This window comes from Elaeis guineensis, chromosome 9, assembly GCF_000442705.2.
Source record: "Elaeis guineensis isolate ETL-2024a chromosome 9, EG11, whole genome shotgun sequence".
Taxonomy (NCBI): Eukaryota; Viridiplantae; Streptophyta; class Magnoliopsida; order Arecales; family Arecaceae; genus Elaeis; species Elaeis guineensis.
Genome location: NC_026001.2, coordinates 82,329,808 through 82,351,420, shown reverse-complemented (window position 1 = coordinate 82,351,420; position 21,613 = coordinate 82,329,808). Strand labels below are relative to the sequence as shown.

At 40.7% G+C, this 21,613-nt stretch overlaps 1 protein-coding gene across 2 annotated transcripts in view; it reads right to left on the bottom strand.

The window, feature by feature from the left end:
• The window catches only part of LOC105051213 (ethylene-responsive transcription factor-like protein At4g13040), a 45,657-nt gene extending 35,083 nt beyond the window's left edge, over window positions 1-10,574 (bottom strand). The window contains exons 1-4 of one of the 2 annotated variants that reach the window (XM_010931536.4): window positions 5,026-5,240; window positions 4,740-4,923; window positions 3,900-3,958; window positions 3,145-3,281 (exon numbers count right to left, since the gene is read on the bottom strand). In XM_010931536.4, the coding sequence (XP_010929838.1) occupies window positions 3,145-3,281; window positions 3,900-3,942 (180 nt within the window). In that variant the 5' untranslated portion in view covers window positions 3,943-3,958; window positions 4,740-4,923; window positions 5,026-5,240. Of the gene's footprint in view, window positions 1-3,144; window positions 3,282-3,899; window positions 3,959-4,739; window positions 4,924-5,025; window positions 5,241-9,379 lie in introns of those variants that run through there. The other variant, XM_010931534.4, reaches the window with a different exon arrangement.
• Between the last annotated feature and the right edge of the window lie 11,039 nt (window positions 10,575-21,613).

Here is a 21,613-nt window from a genome sequence, read left to right as displayed (position 1 = left end):
CCATGGCTAGCATAAACCCCATCAACTATATTTATGCATATCCTTTTACTGTTATCCAATAACCATTTCTATTTGGCACTACTGAAAAACAAAAACCTTCAGTAATGTGCTTAACATAATAATATGCTGATAGCTTAGGAATGAGAATAAATAAACTCCATAGCTGTTATGGCCTTGTGTAATAATTTAAGTGCATTAAACATGTCTTTTGTTAGCAAAGCTATTGTGGCAGTAGAAGTAGAAATTCATGGTTCACCGAACTAGCCTAAACCAGACAGTTCGGGGCATGCCAAACCATATCAACAGCTAACCAGTGCAGTTCGGGCGTCCAATTCAAAATGCCGGCAAAAACAAAGCAAGAAAGAAGGAAAGAGAGGAAGAGAAAGAGAGAGGAGGAGGGGAGAGAATGAGAGGGAAAAGCTGGTGGCCCACTGAGGCTGCCGGAGGGCCGTTAAGACTCCAGGTATCCGCGGTCCTCCATGAGAGGAAGTGAGGAACTAAAAAGAGAGAGAAAGGGGGGAGGGAGGGCAGAGGAGAGAGGAAGGCCGTCGGAGAACCGTCGAGTGGCCCAAAACATCCCACGGCAGCCGCGAGTTCAAAATAGGGGCAAAGCTCCTATTGCATCGGATTTTATAAAAAATCCGACACATAGTGAAGCCAATAATAGGAAAAATCCAATGAATTTTTTGAACTTGTGGCGACCGCAAGGAGTTTTGGGCCGTCCGATGGCCTTCCCGCTGCCTTTTCCTCCTCTCTCTCCTCCCTTTCCCTCTCTATCTCTCTCTCTCTTCTCAATTTTTCTCGCAGAGGACCACGGAGCCCGAGAGGCCTCAGTGGCCCTCTGACGACCTCCGCAGCCCTCTGATGGCCATCACAAGCATCTCCACCAGTCTTCTGTTCCTTCCCTCCCTCCCTCTATTTTGCTCTCCGGTTCATCCCCCATTTCCATGTCAATTCAAGCACGATACAGTCTGGTACAGGGCATACAGACTCGTACTACCGGCCAGCCAGCATGGTGCCCAATTCCGTGTCGACGATCCTTGAGTAGAATAGTCTCGGTTCTCTCAAAAATTAGATGTAGATGTCCTGTGACACTTTCTGAGCGATACAGAAAGTTGAATATAAATTATAAAGCTTTAGTAGCTTCAACAAATTTGCTAATGTAGAACATTCCTTGACATTAATAAACTTTTTAAGTGTTGGAAACAATATAAAGCAACAAATGCATGCTGGCTACTTGTGACAAACCTTCTTTACAATTTGAAACAAATAAAGCTTGATACCACCAAGAAATAACCATGACTAGTAAGTGTCAAAATGCTGGGTGTCAAATGCAAAGTGCCTGACACTGACAATTAAGCTTGTAGATTATCCCATTATCATAAAGATAGGTCTTCCTTGGTCTTCCAACATTTGAATCCATGTTTAGTTCCTTCACATCCACAAGAGAGAAATTCCATCTGGCACATTTTGGGTTTCTTATCATGACTTCCCAATTCCTGCCATCCAGCATGAGTGCAAATCCATTGTTCATGGACCAGAAATGGAATTTCAATTGCAGTGGTGGTAGTCTTGTGGTAAGGTCACTAGTAACCTATGACTCAATTAGCTTTCTTCATCATAAAAAGAACTCACCTTCACCATATCATATGGCCCATGATGGACAGAGCATCTACGTAGAAACAAGGCAATACTCCCTTCTGTGGACATTCTCCTTGATAAATCTATGATAAACATTTTCTCAGGCATAGATTATATGACCAAACACAACCACAGAAATCCCATCAAAGAGTATGGCACTTTGTTCCTAATGCAGACAGACACTGATGTGATTTTCAAAAGTGGGTATTCAGCAAGTTGTGGTACAAGGTCATCAGATATGCATCCACAGACAACTGCTTGATGCAGTTTCCATGCTGTGGTATATAAATCAATGATTCATATTGCTTTACATGCTATAAGATGGAAACAACATATCATGATATATTTAACAAAGAACACTAATAATGCCAACTTAATGTTTATCTGTATTAAGCATTAATTCTTTACAAAATAGTGAAATCCCACGTTTTTGTGTTTTTAATTCTTTACAAAATAGTGAAATCTCATGTGGTGAGGATTGATGTGAAAGCGTTCGCACAACTTCCATTATTCCTTGTTTTTCTATCACCTGTTATGAAAGCAAATTTGCTAATATAGACTCTGAAGATTTCAAGAAAAAAAAGCAATTTGGAAATGCAAAAAGATTTCATCATGCAGGGGTGCGATCCAGTATATTTTCTTCTTGGGTTTTTCAAAGCAAGATCAGAAAGTGAAAGAAATTCCAAGCTTTTGAAAGCAAGAACAGGTAATGAGAGCAATACCAAGCAGGCCTTTACCAAATAACTTTGTGTTTAGTGTTTGAAGTCATCAAAAACAGCAGTCATGACAAAATATAGTTACAAGAATACATCAAAGGTATTCAAAAATCTTCCCAAATAAGTGTTAAGATAGCTTGGGTCTATTCCACATAAAAGAGGTTGACAAGGATGTACCAACACGTTAATAGGTCAGTTTGATGAGGCAAACCTTAACATGCCTCTAGACTATGAAGTATGAACTATGAAGTACTCTAAATACTACTAAATGCCACTGAGATTTCTTTGTTTAGAAAGGGTAGTGCTAAGACAAGCTTAATTCATGAACCATATTGTTGGAAGTGAGGACAGATCCAAACATAATAGGCCGGAGCCAAATGAGGACATTGAAGCATGTTGGCAAAATGAGTTAAGAGAGAAAGACAAGATAGGAAGGTAAAAAGCAGAAGATATTTAAGATGCCTGAAAGTGAATTAGATGACAAACAGTCTACCCGACAAGCTTGTTAAGAAAGGTTTAAACATTCCCACAAGGTCTTACACCCAGCATTATTAAATGAAACCACGGAAGACAAGTGAACATCCTTTAGTCCACCAAATCCAAACATGAATTGATTACAATGAATTTAGATTTTTTTTTTTTTTTTTAACAACTGAATCAGCATGATATTTAAATACAATTCACATTAGAGGTAAGCTAGTCAGAGAAATTGCAAATCAAAAAAAAAAAAAAAAGCAAGGAAACCAACATGACTCGGAAAAATGAGCTTAGGATGATAAAAAACAACCTTTAACGGCTTTTGAAGGCTTAAATTATCTGAAGGCATAGGATAAACACTGAATGGCTTTACATTCTGATTAGAATTTTCCAGAGTGTGCCCATTGTCAGCAGGCTTGGGAAGCTCTACAGGAACGGAACTTTTCCCTGTAATGATAAATTAAAATTTTGATTATATTGACAAGTCCAATGTAAATAAGTTCATTGAAGTGAGGAAATCAGAACATGATTTCCAGAAAGAAAGAAAAAAAAAAAAGTTAAATATAAATCCTTGCAACCAAAAGTAAGGATGGCTCATCATGCTAGGAATCTCTTCAGAGTACAGACCACCCGCCCCCCCACCCCCCGAAAAAAAAAAAAATAAAGCATTCCAGAAAGAAAGGATTAGACATCTCATTAGACTATAAAATTCATATCAGGGGTAAAAAGAAGGCTCTTTTCTACCTATAGGACTTTTCTGGCTATTTATTATGAGAAGTTAATTAAATATGAAACTCAGAAGGTGGAATTTTTGTATTTCAAAGTAATACAAAATGAAAGGTAATTGAACTTTGATAGCAATTTGTTTATTTTCCATTTCACAGCAATCTTTTAGAATACCAACAGTATGGTATCACTAAACATTCTAAAAATGAACATTCATGAAATGAAAAGTACAAGCCATCACACCTGGACAAGGGAAAACAAATGAATACAATGTCATTTCCATTATCCATACTCCATAGTGCAAATTTTGCTTAAAATGTTAAAGCATAATTAGCATACCTGTGCAGAGCCCCAGATATCTCCGTCTCCTTATGCTAACCATCGCTAATTACAATCTCCTAATGCAAAATTAATAATGATTCAATGTGAGAGAATTATTAAAAAAAGTGGCAAAAATTTATGATATAAAAGAAGGAACAATGATGACAACGTCACAACAGCATTAACAACCATACAAGTTATGATATATATATATCTAAGTATACTTGAACTAAGTAATGAATCTGCAAAGCAATCAGCCAGTCTACTGCAACAATCATAGAATCAAGGTTTTAAATACCAATGGGCCACTGTCCTGAGTGCTGGGATTGGACAATTGGGAAAATGGACCAGGATGGGATGGCATATGTCTTGAGTATCGGCACCCGAAGCTTCCTGTTCCACAGAAAGACTAGGATGGCCATGTCTTCTGATATTTAAAACATTGCATAGAATTTCTATTGGAATGAAGTGTGATCCCTTAATAATTCATGGATTTTACAAATCAATAAACCATGAACAACATGCATAATCTATTTACTGCAGTGATTAAAGAATAGCTGTTTTTACAATCCATTTCAGATTAGCCAAATAGAAAAAAAAAAAAAAATTGTGTGTGTGTGGTGGGGTGGGGGAGTGGGGAAAGTGCATCTAGACAAGAAAGATGGATCTTTCTAGTATTTGGAGGTAAGGCTCGCTTTATACGTTTGCAATGTTTAATGAGTAAAGTCATCCTTTAGATATCTGTGCTCGGTGGCTTCAACCAGCACTTCATCAATTTTTGATGAACTATGTTTAAGTGTAAACAACAAAACGAAACCAAACGGCCTAAAAACATAAAGAATATGGACAATCACTGACCACCAACAATTCTGTTGTTATTAGGATAACTCCACACGTTGTCATCTTGAGAACAAGGTACTCTACATCGATGTGTTATCCACTAATATCACATATTGCAGAAACTCTTAATCATGATTTATATGAAGTGAATTCATGTCTCCACATTTTGATAGATTACACCTTGCACCTCAACGTCCTTCACCTGTTTAGTGGCAAAAGAAGAAGAAAACCAATGCTCAAATACTTCGGTGACTCAATATCTACAGATCCTTTTGTCTTGAATCAATTTAGAAGAAGAGCACACCAGGAAGTGTTACGCTATGTCAATGGAGCAGATGAAAAAGCAGGTGCAGTTGTTCTCAAGATGGAGCTTCTAGCCAGGAAGTGTTAGGCTGTGTCAATGGAGCAGATGAAAAAGCATCCGCTGTAGTTTTGTCTGGATTTGGTTAGTGAACATATCCTACGAATAAGCTTCACTGTTAGGACAGATATGGACAGTGTTTAACACTGAGAACATCCATAAGCAAATTGGAAATTTCAAAATTACACACACACACACAAAAAAACAAAAAAAAAAAAAAAAAAAAAGAGGATTTGATTAGTAGCTGAACTGATCACAGGACTCAACTCACTGAAACTTCCTGGTTGCATGTCAACCAGAAGCAATGCTGACTCCTGCCTACATGACCTAACAAGCACAGATTGATTGGTTCAGACCAGGACAAAAAAATAAGGATTTTGCATCTCCTCGTAGTATTTCCAAACAGAAGATCAACCTACTTAGACAAAGCACTTTCATTCCACTGCCTGCACAATGAACTGAGCATCAACCAGATTATCATAAGCTCAGCTACTACCAAATATGAACATGCTCTGTTCAGAAAAGAACAAAAAACAGATGTTTCACAAAGCATACTATATATGGAGTTGTACCTTGATGCTAATGCTCTTTTTGACACAGATCTATAAAAAAGGTAAAGAGTTTAAAAGAGGGGGCTTCAACAGGTCAACTATCAGCCCTTTGTTTATTTCTGGGTCCCCAAGTTCTAGCACTTCTATCACTTGAGAAAGAGTTGGGACAATTCATTAGCCCCTAAAAGATAGCACAGTCAGTGCAAGCACTGAAAATCAGTCCAATGATGCCAGCTAGAAGGTACAGCATAATTTGATTTTCAGGTGCAATAGTCGCATGAACAAAAAAAGACTGATCGTTTAGCATGATGACAATTGTAATTTCCAGCAAATAAATGAGGCTCAACTTTTCCAAATTCTCAATATTAGGACATAAGGTAAATATACTTTGTTTTTTCCAAGTAATTATTATATTAGAAATGTAAGACAGTAAGTGCATGTACTTGGTTGGTTAGACTATTCAATGATCTCACACATAGCATGGATGCTGAATTGGCAAGAAGTATAGCAACCACGCAAAAAATGTGACATACAAAAATTTCTTAGTATTCTGAACATACAAGCCTTTCTATCAAATTATAAGGGAAGCGTAATGAAATGTAAATTACAAGTTTTAAGCTCATTAACTCAATCTAACTGAGTATATAATTATAGGGGAAGGATGATGGAAAACAAACTTTTGCTTTGGCAATCAATTTAAGTGAGAGATAGACAGAAAGACTGCACATATGCATGTGCATGCACGCACAGAGACATCACACACACACACACATACACACACAGAGGGGAGGAAGGGGGGGAGAGAGAGAGAGAGAGAAAGAGAGAGGCACAAAGGAAGAAATATGTACTGCAAATTCACTAAGATTATTCATTTCAAGTGCAATTAGAATCTGACACAATACTAGTGGGGCTGCAGCTGCCATTCAACTTGCAATGGATGCATAAAGTCAAATTCACAATAAATCCCCACAAAAATGTTGTAAACAAGTTGACAAGAGCTTTCTAAATTACAGTAAAATGTTGGATGACAAGGGTCTAGAAACTTGTTGACATTTTATATCAACTAAACAAAACACAAGTTTCAAATGAAAATGAGGAAAAATTGGAACCTTGTGAGTAAGACATACACAAAGGATTAAACTATCTACAGTCCATCATCAACTGCAACTTATCTTTACTAACTTGATACGGAAGCAAGAGGATCCTTCTTAACAATAAAGAATCTCCATTACTATAGTCAAAGAATGTACAAAATTTGCAAGACTTAACAGATTGATCATTTAAAAAGAAGAATGGGCTGAGACTGATGCTTATCCACAGATGTACATCCACATATTAGCATTTTTTTAAAAAAATGCAAATCACACAGATCCCTGATCATGAATTTAAAATCCAAGATCAAGAGGCCAAAGCTGGTGGTGCCCAAGGGCTTGTAGACAAAGACCAAAGGAAAGTAAGATTCTTTCATTGAACATTAAAGTTAATGGTGATAATAAGAAGGCACAAGTGAGATGAAACTCAATTAGTTGATCTTCTAAGAAAGCATGGAGGATCATATCATTGATGATCATGATCATCAGCTAATTGCCAGTTCATCATTAACCATGAGGTCCTAAAGAATAAAGATGCCTATAGGTAAGGTACTATCTAACCCGTGTGATTTGCAAATATATAAAATCATGCAGTACACAATCAAGAGACCATATCCATCAATCCCAGTACTAATTGCAGAACAATTGTGACTGATAAACAGAGAAAGTTGTTCATAAAATATCACATATATGGTCAAATGTGAAGCATCCCGAACATCCAACTACTAACCAGTTGATAAATGAATTATTTCATCACTAACACACAATGTCATAGTTCAAAAAGGGCAAGCAGGATTACTTTAGAAGCTTATTTAACTTCCAAAAAAACTTAAATAATACATTCAAGAACACTGTTATACCTAAACAAAAAAGTCCCATTGTTATACAATTGGGCAAGATAGATTATTGTTCATATGGTCTGAGTATAATATAACTGGATTAGGAGTTCTAGTTTAAATTGTGTGAAGAAGTTAAAGTTCTGTTTAGTCATTGAAGAGTACCAGATGTGCTACAGTAAGGGGAAGAAGGTGAAATTTAAAACCACAAAATAAAGGATGTCCCAAGGCACAAGGCTCCCACACTGTAGGGTCTGGTTGGGGAGGATTAGAAGTATGTAGCCATTACCCGAGCATGCAGAGAAACTGTTTCCATGTTTTGGACTCATAACACCTATGTCACAATTCACAATGGAGCAACCTTACCATTGTGCCAAGACCTGCCCTAAATTTTAAAAAATAAAGAAAAAACAAAGAGGAAAAAAAATACAAAACAAGCCAATGTACAGACAACATAAGATATTGAAACAGACAGATAAATATGGAAGGAACCTGTGAGGTCAGTTGAAACTGTGAACGAATAGAATGGTCTTACAGACTACAAAATGTTTTCGGATATGAAGTGTGAAAATACTCAAAGAAGCATGCTGTGGTAAGAAGGCCATCATGGCCAATAAATTATAGATGCCTAGAAAATCCATTGCCAAAAGGGTCCTAATAGACCCGACATGTCCCTTTTTTCAAACCACCAAAACATATGGATTAATGTATCAGGATTTCCCAGGATTGCATAAGTGCACTGCGGACTAAACATAAGCACCACACTACAAGAGCAATTAGATGACTTGGAGACAAGTCACATTAGGGCCACACCATAACCCCACAGAGAATTGACTATCAAATTAAATAAACAAATAAACAACACAAACAATTAGACAGAAAAGAAAAAGAATTCAATCAAAGTAGCACTATAGAAGTTGCTAACAGAATGGAAATTGTTGTACAGATTTTGATATCACAAATTTCTAGCTGACATAAGAAGCACATCTGGAAACAGAGAAAAAAACATATGAAAAACCTTGTCAAAAAACCATTTATGATTTAAATTTTGATCAGTCTATCCAGATTCCCAGTTATTTTCTCAAAATACAAAGATGTTTTCCGCAAACCGGAGAAAATGAAACTCAATCAGTTTTCAAAAACAATTTTCAGCAACAATGACGACTACATCTGGCTCCCTAGACATCTCGATATTCATGCCGATAGCCAAATCCAACTCATTCACCACCCCAACTTTAATCAGCTAATCGACATGCATAACCAGACTTCAGCCAACCAAAACAACACTCACAGGATGCACCTGAAAGAAACTACTCCAAACTCATCCACACAATCGACAAAAGAACCAAGCCCTTCAGACAAAACAAAACAGGATGGCAAGCCCCTGAGCTCCACCAATCAAACCCAAAACCCCTGAAAACCATATCCACAACTCAAAATTTGCACGACAAAACTCAAAACGCAAAGGAAAACGCATCAACAAACCGATTCCCTGACCCTGTTCTCATCACGAACCACCCAACCAACAAATCCCCCACCAATCCACCACCCTACAAAGCTTGGCGACGCTGAACTCTCCAACCACCATCCTCCTCCTGCCAAAGCCCACAACCCCACCAAAAACCCAACACCGAGAACTGCTGAAAAACGAAGCTCCCAATGGCGGCAAGCCCATCAAAACCCAACAACCAAAACCCCACTCCACACCGAAACACAACCCAAAACACAAATATAGTAAGCGTCGAACACATCAAAACGATAGAAGGAAAACCACCCCAGACCAACAAACACAAAAAAAAAGAAAAAGGCAAGTTCGTACCACGACTGCGCTGAGGGAGGAAAAGATGAGGGGTATTCGGGGAAGGCAGGCGGAGAGGTTGGTGGGCTCGCAGGGGCATAACCGGAAGGCGGAGGAGAAGTTGGCGAAGGTGACGAGAGCGATAATCTCTCGTCTACCACCTTTCTCTCTCTACTTTGTTCCTCTCTTTTTTTTTTAATTTTTTGGTTTCTCTTCTCTCCTCTGCGCTCTTGTTCTTGTGGCTGGTGGGGTTAAAGGGATGGGGGAACGTATGTTTTGTGTTTTTCTCTGCTCTGGGTTGGATTCCGGGGATGCCCCCCGAAGTTAGGTGGAATTGCCGAAAAGACCACGTAAGTTTCGGGCTTACCATATGGAAACAAAATTTGGAATTCCCGCAATGCCCCCAGGCGGCCTTTCGGGAGATTGGGGAGGGGAGTGGGGAGATCCCGGATTCGGAGGAAAACCGTTCCGCGTCCGTCGCTTTCCAGGTTTTTCGATTCCTCCCAACACTAGAATTCGGATCTAAATTTCTCCCGTTTTAATTAAGCAAAAAAACTCCTTTCTTGATGCAATAACCTTGAAGAATTACTTAAATTTATCGGAGGATAAACACTAAAAATCGAATAAAAGCTGGGGTTTTATCTACATTTTTCTTTTCTTTAGTAAAAACCCTCTTTGCTGTAAATGTTCGAAAATTCCATGGAAAACAAAGGGGAAAACGAATTTTTCATCGCGCAAACCCTAGAAATCAATTAAAATCTGGAGTTCCATCTCGATTCGAACAATCCCTTTTGTGATGAAAATATCCGAAAATCCCCCGGAAAACCCCATTTTCTAGAAGAAAAACGAATTCTTCATCGCATAAACCCTATAAAGCCATGAACAGCCGAAATTTTCGTGGAAATCATCTACAGAATCCCAAAACAATCGATTTTAACCTAAAAAATGAGAGGAAAAAAATCCTCTGATTCGAATAACCGAGTTGCTTCGCTTCGAATTCTACTAATTTCAGCATCTACAGTGGCGGTTGGGATGGGCGGAGGATGGGAGGCGGCGGGGCGCAACGACGGAATCGGAGGAGGGGCACAACGGGAATTCCGGGGAAGGACGCGGAGGAATCGGAGGAGGGACAGATCCGGAAAAAACAAACTATTTCTCTTCGGGGCATTTCGGGGATTCAAGGTTTGGGCTGGGTTTTTATTGGCTTGTAGGTTGGGTGACGAGAAACAGAGGAGAGAAGGCTTGAGCGGCAGCCACCGACGAGATGGTGGTTGGATGGAAAGGTGGCCATAAGGCGTGCGGATAACGTCCGCCCCCAGCTACGTTGCCCCTCATGAACCCCCTACTAAACCTATTCCTGCACCATCCATCGCATACACTCCCCCTCCAGATGCCCACACCCACATCAAGTGCATTCGTTATGTTTTTCTAACCAACGATGTTTTATTTTTGTTATAATAATTGGGTAATTATTTGGTGCGAGAGGAATAGGATTAGTAAGGAGGAAGTGCGGAGCAATGGAAAGGAGGGTTATTGAGTAATGCTTTAAAATTCGTGTCTCTATGTGGGGGATGGTTTTGATAGGTGGTGCGGGAGAGAATCAAAGGCGGGGGGGGGGGGGGGTGGGGGGGAGAGGACAAAGGGGTGAGGGTTGACCTCAACCTACCCGCCGAACTTCTTCCTCCTGGATTTGTTTATCATGTAGTTCTTTGTGCAAGTGTTGAATTAAAAATTGTGCATGAGCATAGGAGAAGTGGGTCTCCATGGATGTGCCACTTGCATCAGCCTCCGTGGATTCATCAAATTGGCTGGTGTACATGGGCTGGTTGTTTGCTGTCACGGTGTGAAAGACAATCTTTTGGTTCATCAATACTTTGTATATTCTCGAGCTAATTTGGATTTGGCCAGCACATGTTCAACTCTGTTAGATCAAGGGTCAAATTCATGCTTCTACTTCGATAATGTTAGAGATGAAAAGAGTTGTGTCGAATTGGGATTGTGTGAGTCCTAATCGTCTATTTGGAAATGTTTTAATTTGCATAGGTAGGGGACAATTACATGATTGGTGCAAAATATCTGATCAAACTCAAGCTTTTGAGCCATCTCTATTTAAAAAACTAATTTATAATTTACTTTTTCAGTATTATATAAATTTTTAAATGGTTTTTTTTTAGAAAATTATATTCAAATTTTCAATAAGAGAATCAAGTCACCAAGTAGAAAATGGATCTAGGAGGAAAATACATGAGTAGGCCGGAAGCAAGAAATAATGGATAGAGAGAAATTATGTTAACCAAATTATATGAAAAATAATCAAAAGTTTGCTAAAATATTTGTTTGCAGTGATTGCCTACCATTTATCTAACAATTTATAAGTGTAATATTGTTCACTTATATTTTTATTTGTTATTTGCATATATATTTTTATTTTGAAAAAAATTAAGTATATGTACAGAGTTATGTAAAGATAAAAACTAAGCAACTAGGGATAATAATGTGCAAAATAGAATTTATAAAGCACAATTAAACTTGCCAGTGTCATCTGAGAAAGCCAACTCTAGCTAGATTGTCAAACAAAATATGGGTAAACTTTAAAGGAGAAAGATCATTATAAGGGAATAAACAGTCCCCTTAGAGCACCTTTTTGGATAGTCAATCGACAAGTTTATTTTTTTCAGAAAAAATAATATTATTTATTATATATAATGAAGCACCAAGATTAGTGCAAAAGATATTTGTCTCTTACAACTATATATTGAGGCCATTAGAGAGTGCATACAAAAAAAAAAAAAAAGGAATTATGATTGTGCATTATGTAATTCTATTTATTTTAATCCTATGTTCTACCAGTTTAAAAGAAAACCTCTCCTTTCATCATTTTAGGTCTTAGTTAAAGACCTAACTAGAGCTTATAAACAAGACATAGGCCATTCAATATTAGAATTTTAAACTTTTCTCTCTATTTATGTTCAAGTTATTTAAAATTATTCTAAATATTATCATGCTACAAAATTTATCATCGAATTCTTGTTAGAAAATCAACCAACTTGACTAGAAAATTGATATATTGTTTAATTAATTTTAAGATAGTATTGTAAAAAAATAAACTATTTAAGACCAAAAAGAATATTGAAAAGAGCTTATCCAGATGAAAGTGTGTGAGAACATCACCCTATGAACATGATTCAACCCCTATATATAGGTCCGATCCTATCTCTAAAGTATAACAACCTAGCTCAACTCAATTCTCCTCCAATGAGCACGATTACTAATAGGCTTGACTTGAATGACTCCTTCGGATATCCAAAAAAAATAGAAAATAGAGAGAATTAAAAGAGTAAAAGAGAGAGTCTTAATCTTATTAGAAGACAAAGAAACAGAGAACTGGTGAGAGAGGAAGAGTGGATTTTTTTTAGTATTTCAGATATATCCCAAAAGAGTTTATTTATAGACTCTATCCAAATGACCAAGGAGACTCGATGTTTCTGAAGATATGCGATATTTCAGAAATACCATATTTCTTCAAAAATCAACATCAAAGTTATGACTTTTCGAATAGAAACATCTGATGAAAAGGTGTTTTAAAGATTTTAAACCAACTAAAATTTAAAGGATAAAAATTTAAATATTTTTAAAATTAAAAGTTCAACAATTCCCCATAAAAAATTTAACTTTTTTGAAAATTATAAAGTAGAATATTTGGGCAACTTAGATTATGCAATATGTGGGTACCCTATGAACTTGAACCTTACTTAATGTTGATGACATCGATCCAAAGAAATCATATAGATTAGATCTTAAACTAGATCATTTGACTCTAACTTATTATGCATACAATATGGATCAATTGAGTTTTAATATGACCAGTGCCATTAAAAGATCTTATGGTTGGTACCATGATTTTTTATAAGAATTTATTAGAGTTAGCCCAAATCTTTAGTCATGGACTATATAATAACTCTTATATAGATAAGTCTCAAATGGTATTTATGACATAATATCTTATAGATTTTCTGTCATATACTTATAAAGATTGTAACTCAACATTTCCAAATTTATTGTGACATTGATAATAGCACTTATCAAAGGGATAGGAGAAGATATATTCCAAGGATGTACTTTGACACGATCACTCCATCAACTTCATTTCTACTATATTAAACCTCATCTATAGGATCTCCAATCATAAATGTTGAGTGTCTATTGTCCATGACCAAGTAGTAGTCTTAAGTTCCATCCTTCTCGATGATTTTAGAATTCTATTTCTAGACAAATTCTTGGTTAATTAATCTGCTAATTTTTTTTTAAACTTGATAAATTCCAAGAAAATGATACTACTCTTTTCAAATTGTCTTATAAATTTATGATAAATTCAGATATACCAATTCATCTTTTTATTGATATTTTTTTAATTAGATAATTCAATCATGACCTTATTATTATGATGGATTGATATGGCTGGGATTGACTTAGATACTAAAGATAACTTTAAAAAAAAAAATAAGTCTACTTTGCCTCAGTGCAAGTGATATCCAAAGTAATCAACTTGGCCTCCATAGTACTTCAAGATACAATAATTTGCTTAAAAGATTTCTAGCTATAACAACACTGCCAAAAAAAAAAAAAGATATTCAATGATTGATTCTAAATCAAGAAAGATATATTTAAGTTAGTCATATAATGGATCCAATTAAAATTCACATAACCAAACCTACCATGCTAAACATAAGTTTTCAAGAAATTTAGACTTATATGTTTGAATAGTCAATTAATGGCTTTCAATAATACAATTCTATATTTTTAAATAAATATAAAAATAGTAATAAAATCAAAAAATTATATTAAAAATAATAAATAGAATAACTATATGATTTCTACACATTTTTCAAATTAGAAGCAATAGATATTTTGAAAAAATAACTAATAAAATGCATTATTTTTAAAGTAATAGAAATTTCTATATAATTTTCAATAATGTAGAAAATTTCTGCATAGATTTTAAAGATGTAGAGATATTCTATACAAAATTAAAGCCTCTAAAAATTAAATTACATAAAAATCAAACCTTTAGAAAAACTTGTATATGGATTTTAAAGTTGCAGCAAAATTTGGCATAGTTTTTGAAATCTTCAAAAATCTATTGTGGAATTTTTAAAGTTATAGAAAAATTCTGCAAGGATTTTAAATTTGTAAAAAAATCCTGTAATATTTAAAAATTATAGAAAATCAAATTTTATTTTAAGAGCAATATGAATTTCTTAAAAATTTGAATTTTGTAAATGACTCTTAGAGTTAAATTTTTTTAATCTTATAAAATGAAATAAATCTACTTCTCTATAATTAAATTCAATAGATAACTAATAACAATTTATAGTATAAATCTTTAGTCACATTCTTAGATTGTCAGAAAATTAAGTCCACACAATTTTTGTATTGTTTAATTGATTTCAAGATAGTATTATAAAGAAACAAACTATTTAAAATAAAATAAAAGATTGAACAAAGTTTGTCTGAATCGAGATATGTGAGAACACTATCCTAATAATGTAATTTGTCTGTTACATATGGATTTCTAGTGATTCAATCCTAGAGATATAACAATCTGACTCGGCCTTATCTTCTAAAGACTCAGCCCAAAAGGAAATAGAAAATAGAAAGCATGAATGAGTAAAATAGAGAGTCTAAATCTTCTCAAAAATGGAGAGATAAGCACTAGTGAGAGAGGGAGAGCAGATTTTTTACAAATGTATTCAGATAACTAAAGAGGCATAATGTTTCTTAAAATATGTGATGTTTTAGAAATACCATATTTCTTTGAAAATTGATGTTCTCTTCTAAAGATTTGTAATTTTTTTGAAAGAGACATCTAATATAAAGGTATTTTAAAGCTTTTGTGCCAACTAAAATTTAGGGGTTAAAAATTTAATTTTTTTTCAAAATTAAAATTCTAACAATTCTCACACAAGCTTTCATTGTATAAATGTAATTGATAAGTCTTTTTTAAAAATAAAACTCTAACAATTCTCATGCAAGCTTTCATTGTATGATAATATAATTAATATATCTATGAATATCTTCATCATATGATCCTGAGGGTCCCATATTTAGATCTAGCACTATGTTTCTCCATTGAAGGTCTTTTATTGCTCTCTAATTTTAGGGAACTGTATTTCAGTGCTTTGGTAGAATATGTCAAAACACATGTTAACATTCTCTTCTCAACTGATCTAATTCCTTATCTATTACTTCTCTCCCATGATGGAGATATAAAAATTGGTTAGCTTAGGGGGGTCAAACAGACAACTCAAGGTTAAAGAGGCTGGTCAAGCTTTTCACCTTCTTGCTCCCCCTCCTCCATCTCCTTTGCTTAGATATGGCGAACCTCTTGATTGTGTGGAATCCAACTTTTTTTTTAATACAAATACTACAAGAAATAGGGGTTTTGTTGATGCAACATTTATCTATGCAAAATTTTATATAGGTTAAGATTACAATTAGCTACATAAAAATATAAACATCGATAAAAAAAAAATTAGCTATACTTAAGAAAAAATATTGCAAAATATAATTATCAATGTAAACGTAGTGTCGGCATTTAAACCAAAGCATCGATAATGGATGGTCTTAATTTTTTAATTTTTTTCAAACCATTTGTCGATGCTAAATTTGCATATGCAATAATTTTAATTACCTACACTTTCCTTTTCTGTATATTATTAACCTCATTGTCTATGCTAACTTTGCATCAATAAATATTTTTTTACTAATTTTTTATTTTCATAAAAAATTTGCCAATGCTAAACTAGCATAGGCAATGAGGTTAATTACCTACGCAACATAAAAGCATAAGTAATTAAGCTTATTGCCTATGCTAATTTAGCATCGACAAATGATTTTCTTTTTTATTATTTTTTATTTTATAAAAATATTTATCGATGCAAAATTTATATAGGCAATAAGTCTAATTGCCTACGCTTCTATCTTACGTAAATAATTAACCTCATTGATTATGCAAATTTTGTATTGATAAATATTTTTTACTAATTTTTTGTTTTTATAAAAAAATTATCGACGCTAAATTAGTGTAGATAATGAAGTTAGTTATCTACACGAGATGAAAGCATAAGTAATTAGGCTTATTGCCTGTGCAACCTTAGCATCGACAAATGATTTTTATATTAAATTTTTATTTTCATAAAAATATTTATCGATGTAAAATTTACATAGGCAATAAGCCTAATTGCCTACACTTTTATCTTGCGTAGGTAATTAACATCATTGCCTATGCAAATTTTACATCGGTAAATATTTTTTTACTAATTTTTTTTTTATTTTTATAAAATATTTGTCGATGCTAAATAAGTGTAGATAATGAGGTTAGTTATCTATGCAAGATGGAAGCATAGGTGTTGGGTATAAAATACCCACAGCCGAAATCCTCAGCGGAATCGACTACGAACAGGACAGCTCCGTCCGGATTCCTAAGGGAGCCGGGCTCCGCCGCCGACATCAACTACAGGACAGCTCCGCCTGGACTCCTACGGGAGCCGGACTCCGCCGCCAACATCGACTACAGGACAGCTCCGTCCGGACTCCTACGGGAGTCGGGCTCCGCCGCCGACATCGACTACAAGACAGCTCCGCCCGGACTCCTACGGGAGCCGGGCTCCGCCGCCGACATCGACTACAAGACAGCTCCGCCCGGACTCCTACGGGAGCCGGGCTCCACCGCCGACATCGACTACAGGACAGCTCCGTCCGGACTCCTACGGGAGCCGGGCTCCGCCGCCGACATCGACTACAGGACAGCTCCGTCCGGACTCCTACGGGAGCCGGGCTCCGCCGCCGACATCGACTACAGGACAGCTCCGCCCGGACTCCTACGGGAGCCGGGCTCCGCCGCCGACATCGACTACAGGACAGCTCCGTCCGGACTCCTACGGGAGCCGGGCTCCACCGCCGACATCGACTACAGGACAGCTCCGTCCGGACTCCTACGGGAGCCGGGCTCCGCCGCCGACATCGACTACAGGATAGCTCCGTCCGGACTCCTACGGGAGCCGGGCTCCGCCGCCGACATCGACTACAAGACAGCTCTACCCGGACTCCTACGGGAGCCGGGCTCCGCCGCCGACATCGACTACAGGACAGCTTCATCCGGACTCCTACGGGAGCCGGGCTCCGCCGCCGACATCGACTACAGGACAGCTCCGCCCGGACTCCTACGGGAGCCGGGCTCCGCCGCCGACATCGACTACAGGACAGCTCCGCCCGGGCTCCTACGAGAGCCGGGCTCCACCGCCGACATCGACTACAGGACAGCTCCGCCCGGACTCCTACGGGAGCCGGGCTCCGTCCTCAGCGTCGACCGCTGGTAAGTCTCATCCGGACTCCTACGGGAGCCAGACTTCGCCTTTGACTTTAATTGCAGGAAGACTCCGCCCGGACTCCTACAGGAGTCGGGCTTTGTCCTCAGCTCCAACAGCTGCCAGTAGCCTCCGTCCGGACTCCTACAGGAGCCGGACTCTGCCAACAACGTCAACTGCAAGCGGACTCCTACGGGAGCCGGACCTCTCCTTCGACTCTAACCACAAGAGGACTTCGTCCGGGCTCCTACGAGAGCCGGATTCTGTCCTCAACTTCGACGGCTACAGACAGACTATGTCCGAACTCCGTCCGGACCCCCACGGGAGCCGGGCTCCACCCACGACCCCAATCGCAAGGAGGACTCCGCCCGGATCCATACGAGGGCCGAACTCCAACCGCTATCGAGCTTCAGCCGGCAGATCTGCACTCCCAGGCCACAATCACGACCACGATCCTGCTCCACTTCTTGCGGCGAACTCCGCGCAGCTCCATCACTCCCTGACAGGCCGCAGTAACGGTCGCAACACTACTCCACTCTCTGCGGCGGATCCCACGCCCACGCGGCTCCATTACTGCCTGATAGGCCATGATAAACGGCCGCGATCCTGCTCCACCTCCTGCAGCAGATATCGCACGATTCTCCCATCCGCTGGCAAGACGCCGCAGCATCTGCATCCCACTTCCCACGGCAGATTCCACGTGGCACGCCCCAGTGATGGCCACGGCTCCGCTCCACTACTCTTCGCAGTAGATTCCTCCTGACTAAGGGCGGCCCACTACCTGGCGGTTACAAACGTCGCCATCAATCCGTTACCTCCCCCGCCTATAAAAGGGGGACCCAGATACGTTATTCTCTAAGCTCATTTCTTATCTCAAAACTTTGCTAAATTCTTCGTTCGAGCACTCCATTCTTGTTGAGGCAGAGAACTGACTTGAGCGTCGGAGGGTCTTGCCGGAGCAACCCCACCTCCGGTTTAGACTTCCTTTGCAGGTCCCGACGGCGACCGCGGCTTCCCCGACTCCAGCTTCTCCGGCGCAAGTAGATTTTTGCACCAACAGGATTGGCGCTAGAGGAAGGGCCTGTGTCTTCGCAGCACCCTTGTTCTTAAAGGAGTGTTCAACGGAGCCGTCTCCGACCGTCTCCCGTCACCCACTCCTAATCTTCCCCCGCGAGATCGACACTCGATGCCTCCGCGCAAGGCATCCACCCGGCGGTCCACGGCCTCCGCGGCTAGATCTCAGGCTCCGGCCTCCCCTCCAGTTTCTCAGCCTCCTCCTCCTCCCCCTCCGGTGGCGGCGGTCGGCGCGGAGCAATTTGACTTGCTGGCATAGCAGGTCAGAGGCCTCGTCGAAGCCGTACAAGCAATGCAGCAGCAGCAACCGCAGGGTCGGCGCATCCGGAAGGGGCATCTCCGGAATGCCAGAACCCGACGGTGGGGCGGGCCACCTGGGCCAGCCGCCCCTCCTTCCGGGAAAATAAATCCGAGGGTAGAGAGCCCTCAATCGGATCACGACTCCACCCCTGGAAGATCCCTGCCCCCGTTCTACCAAAGGACCCTCGAGACTCGAAGTCGAGAGGATTTCCTGGACCGAAGGCTCCAGGAGATGAACCGGCGGATTGAAGAACTCCACCACGCGCCCCCCCGCTTATGGTGAGGATATTTGCACTGACCCTCCCTTCTCCCAAATGATCATGCAGGAACCGATCCCGCCAAACTTCAAGCTTCCCCAGTTCGAAAGCTACGACGGGACTTCGGACCCGGTTGATCATCTGGAGGCCTTCCGGATGATGATGCTGCTTCACGACGCTCCTGACGCCATCTTATGCCGGGCTTTCCAGTCTACTTTGAAGGGAGCAGCGAGGAACTGGTACTCGACTTTGAAACCGGGTACCATCTTTTCCTTCGATCAAATGAGCCACCAATTTGTGGCCCATTTTGTCAGCAGCCGGCGTCCCCGGAAGGGTTCGGAGTCCCTCATCAACATCAAGCAGAGGGAAGGGGAGTCCATACGGGCCTACGTCAACCGCTTTAACATCGCGACGTTGGAGGTCCGGAACTTGGACCAGTCAGTTGCCATGGCCGCCTGAAAGGTGGCCTTCAGAAGAATGATCTTTTGTACTCCCTGGAGAAGAAGTACCCCAGGGATTTTGCCGATTTACTGGCTCGGGCTGAAGGATACGCCCGAGCGGAAGAAGCCTTCAAAATGAAGGACGAAGAGACAGCAAGGGAGCGTCAAGCGGGAGATTCGAGTAAGCCCGCAGTTGAGAAAAGGCCAAAGGAAGCCCGACCGCGTTCCCGATCCCCTCCTGGACATAAGCGCGCCCATACTCCACCCCGGGCACGCAGGCAGAGAAGCCCGGACCGCGGGGTTCGGCGGGGCTCCCCACCAGGAGATTTCGCAACTACGCCCCCTCAATGCCTCGAAGGCCCAAGTATTAATGGAGGTCAGGGAGCAGCTCCCTAGGCCGGAGAGGATGCGCACACATCCCGGGAAGCGCAACCCCAACAAGTTCTGCCTCTACCACCGCGACCACGGCCACGACACCGAAGAATGCATCCAGCTCCAGGACGAGATCGAGGAGCTCATTCAGCGAGGTCGACTCGACAGATTCATCCGCCGCAGGCCTGAGGGTAGAAGAGACCGGCCAAGAGCCCTCCCACAGCCTGAACCGCAGAAAAGGGAGGAGCAACCCGGGGACCGGCCTCCATCGGGACCATCGACTCCATCACCGGAGGGCCTCAAGGAGGAGCGGAAAAACTATAAATGTATCACTTACGATTTCGCCTTGAATCTAATTTTCTTTCTACCTAACGTGCTCTTCCCACCTGGCATGGATTTGTTACGACTGGATACGACCCCTCCAAAAACCACAGCCATGTCAGGAACAGGAGGAGAACCTCGTCCTGACATGAGCAAAGTCAAAGGCCCGGTTCTTTTAGACCAGATGGGGGGAGAGGCCTTACAACGCCCCAATGTGCCCCCACAGCCCTGTTAGGGACAGGAGGAGAACCTCGCCCTAACTCGAGCAAAGTCAAAGGTCCGATTCTTTTAGACCGGATGAGGGGAGAGGCCTTACAACGCCCTAATGTGCCCCCACAGCCCTGTTAGGGACAGGAGGAAAACCTCGCCCTAACTTGAGCAAAGTCAAAGGCCCGGTTCTTTTAGACCGGATGGGGGGAGAGGCCTTACAACGCCCTAATGTGCCCCCACAGCCATGTCAGGAACAGGAGGAGAACCTCGTCCTGACATGAGCAAAGTCAGAGACCCGGTTCTTTTAGACCGGATGGGGGAGAGGCCTTACAGCGCCCTAACGTGCCCCCACAAATCAGGCTGGTAACGAGAGGAGAACCTCATATCGGCTCGAGCAAAATGGAAGGCCCGGGCTGTACGGGAGCCGGGTTCCGTCCACGATGCCGAGGAAGACTTCACCCGGACTCCTACGGGAGCCGGGTTCCAACGCCAAGGAAGACTTCACCCGGACTCCTACGGGAGCCGGGCTCCACCTACAAGGAAGACTTCACCCGGACTCCTACGGGAGCCGGGTTCCGCCTACAAGGAAGACTTCACCCGACCTCCTACGGGAGCCGGGTTCCGCCTACAAGGAAGACTTCACCCGACCTCCTACGGGAGCCGGGTTCCGCCTAAAGAAGACTTCACCCGGACTCCTATGGGAGCCGGGTTCCGACTACAAGGAAGACTTCACCCGGACTCCTACGGGAGTCGGGTTCCACCTACAAGGAAGACTTCACCCGGCCTCCTATGGGAGCCGGGTTTCGCCTACAAGGAAGACTTCACCCGGACTCCTACGGGAGCCGGGTTCCGCCTACAAGGAAGACTCCACCCGGACTCCTACGGGAGCCGGGTTCTGCCTTCAAGGAAGACTTC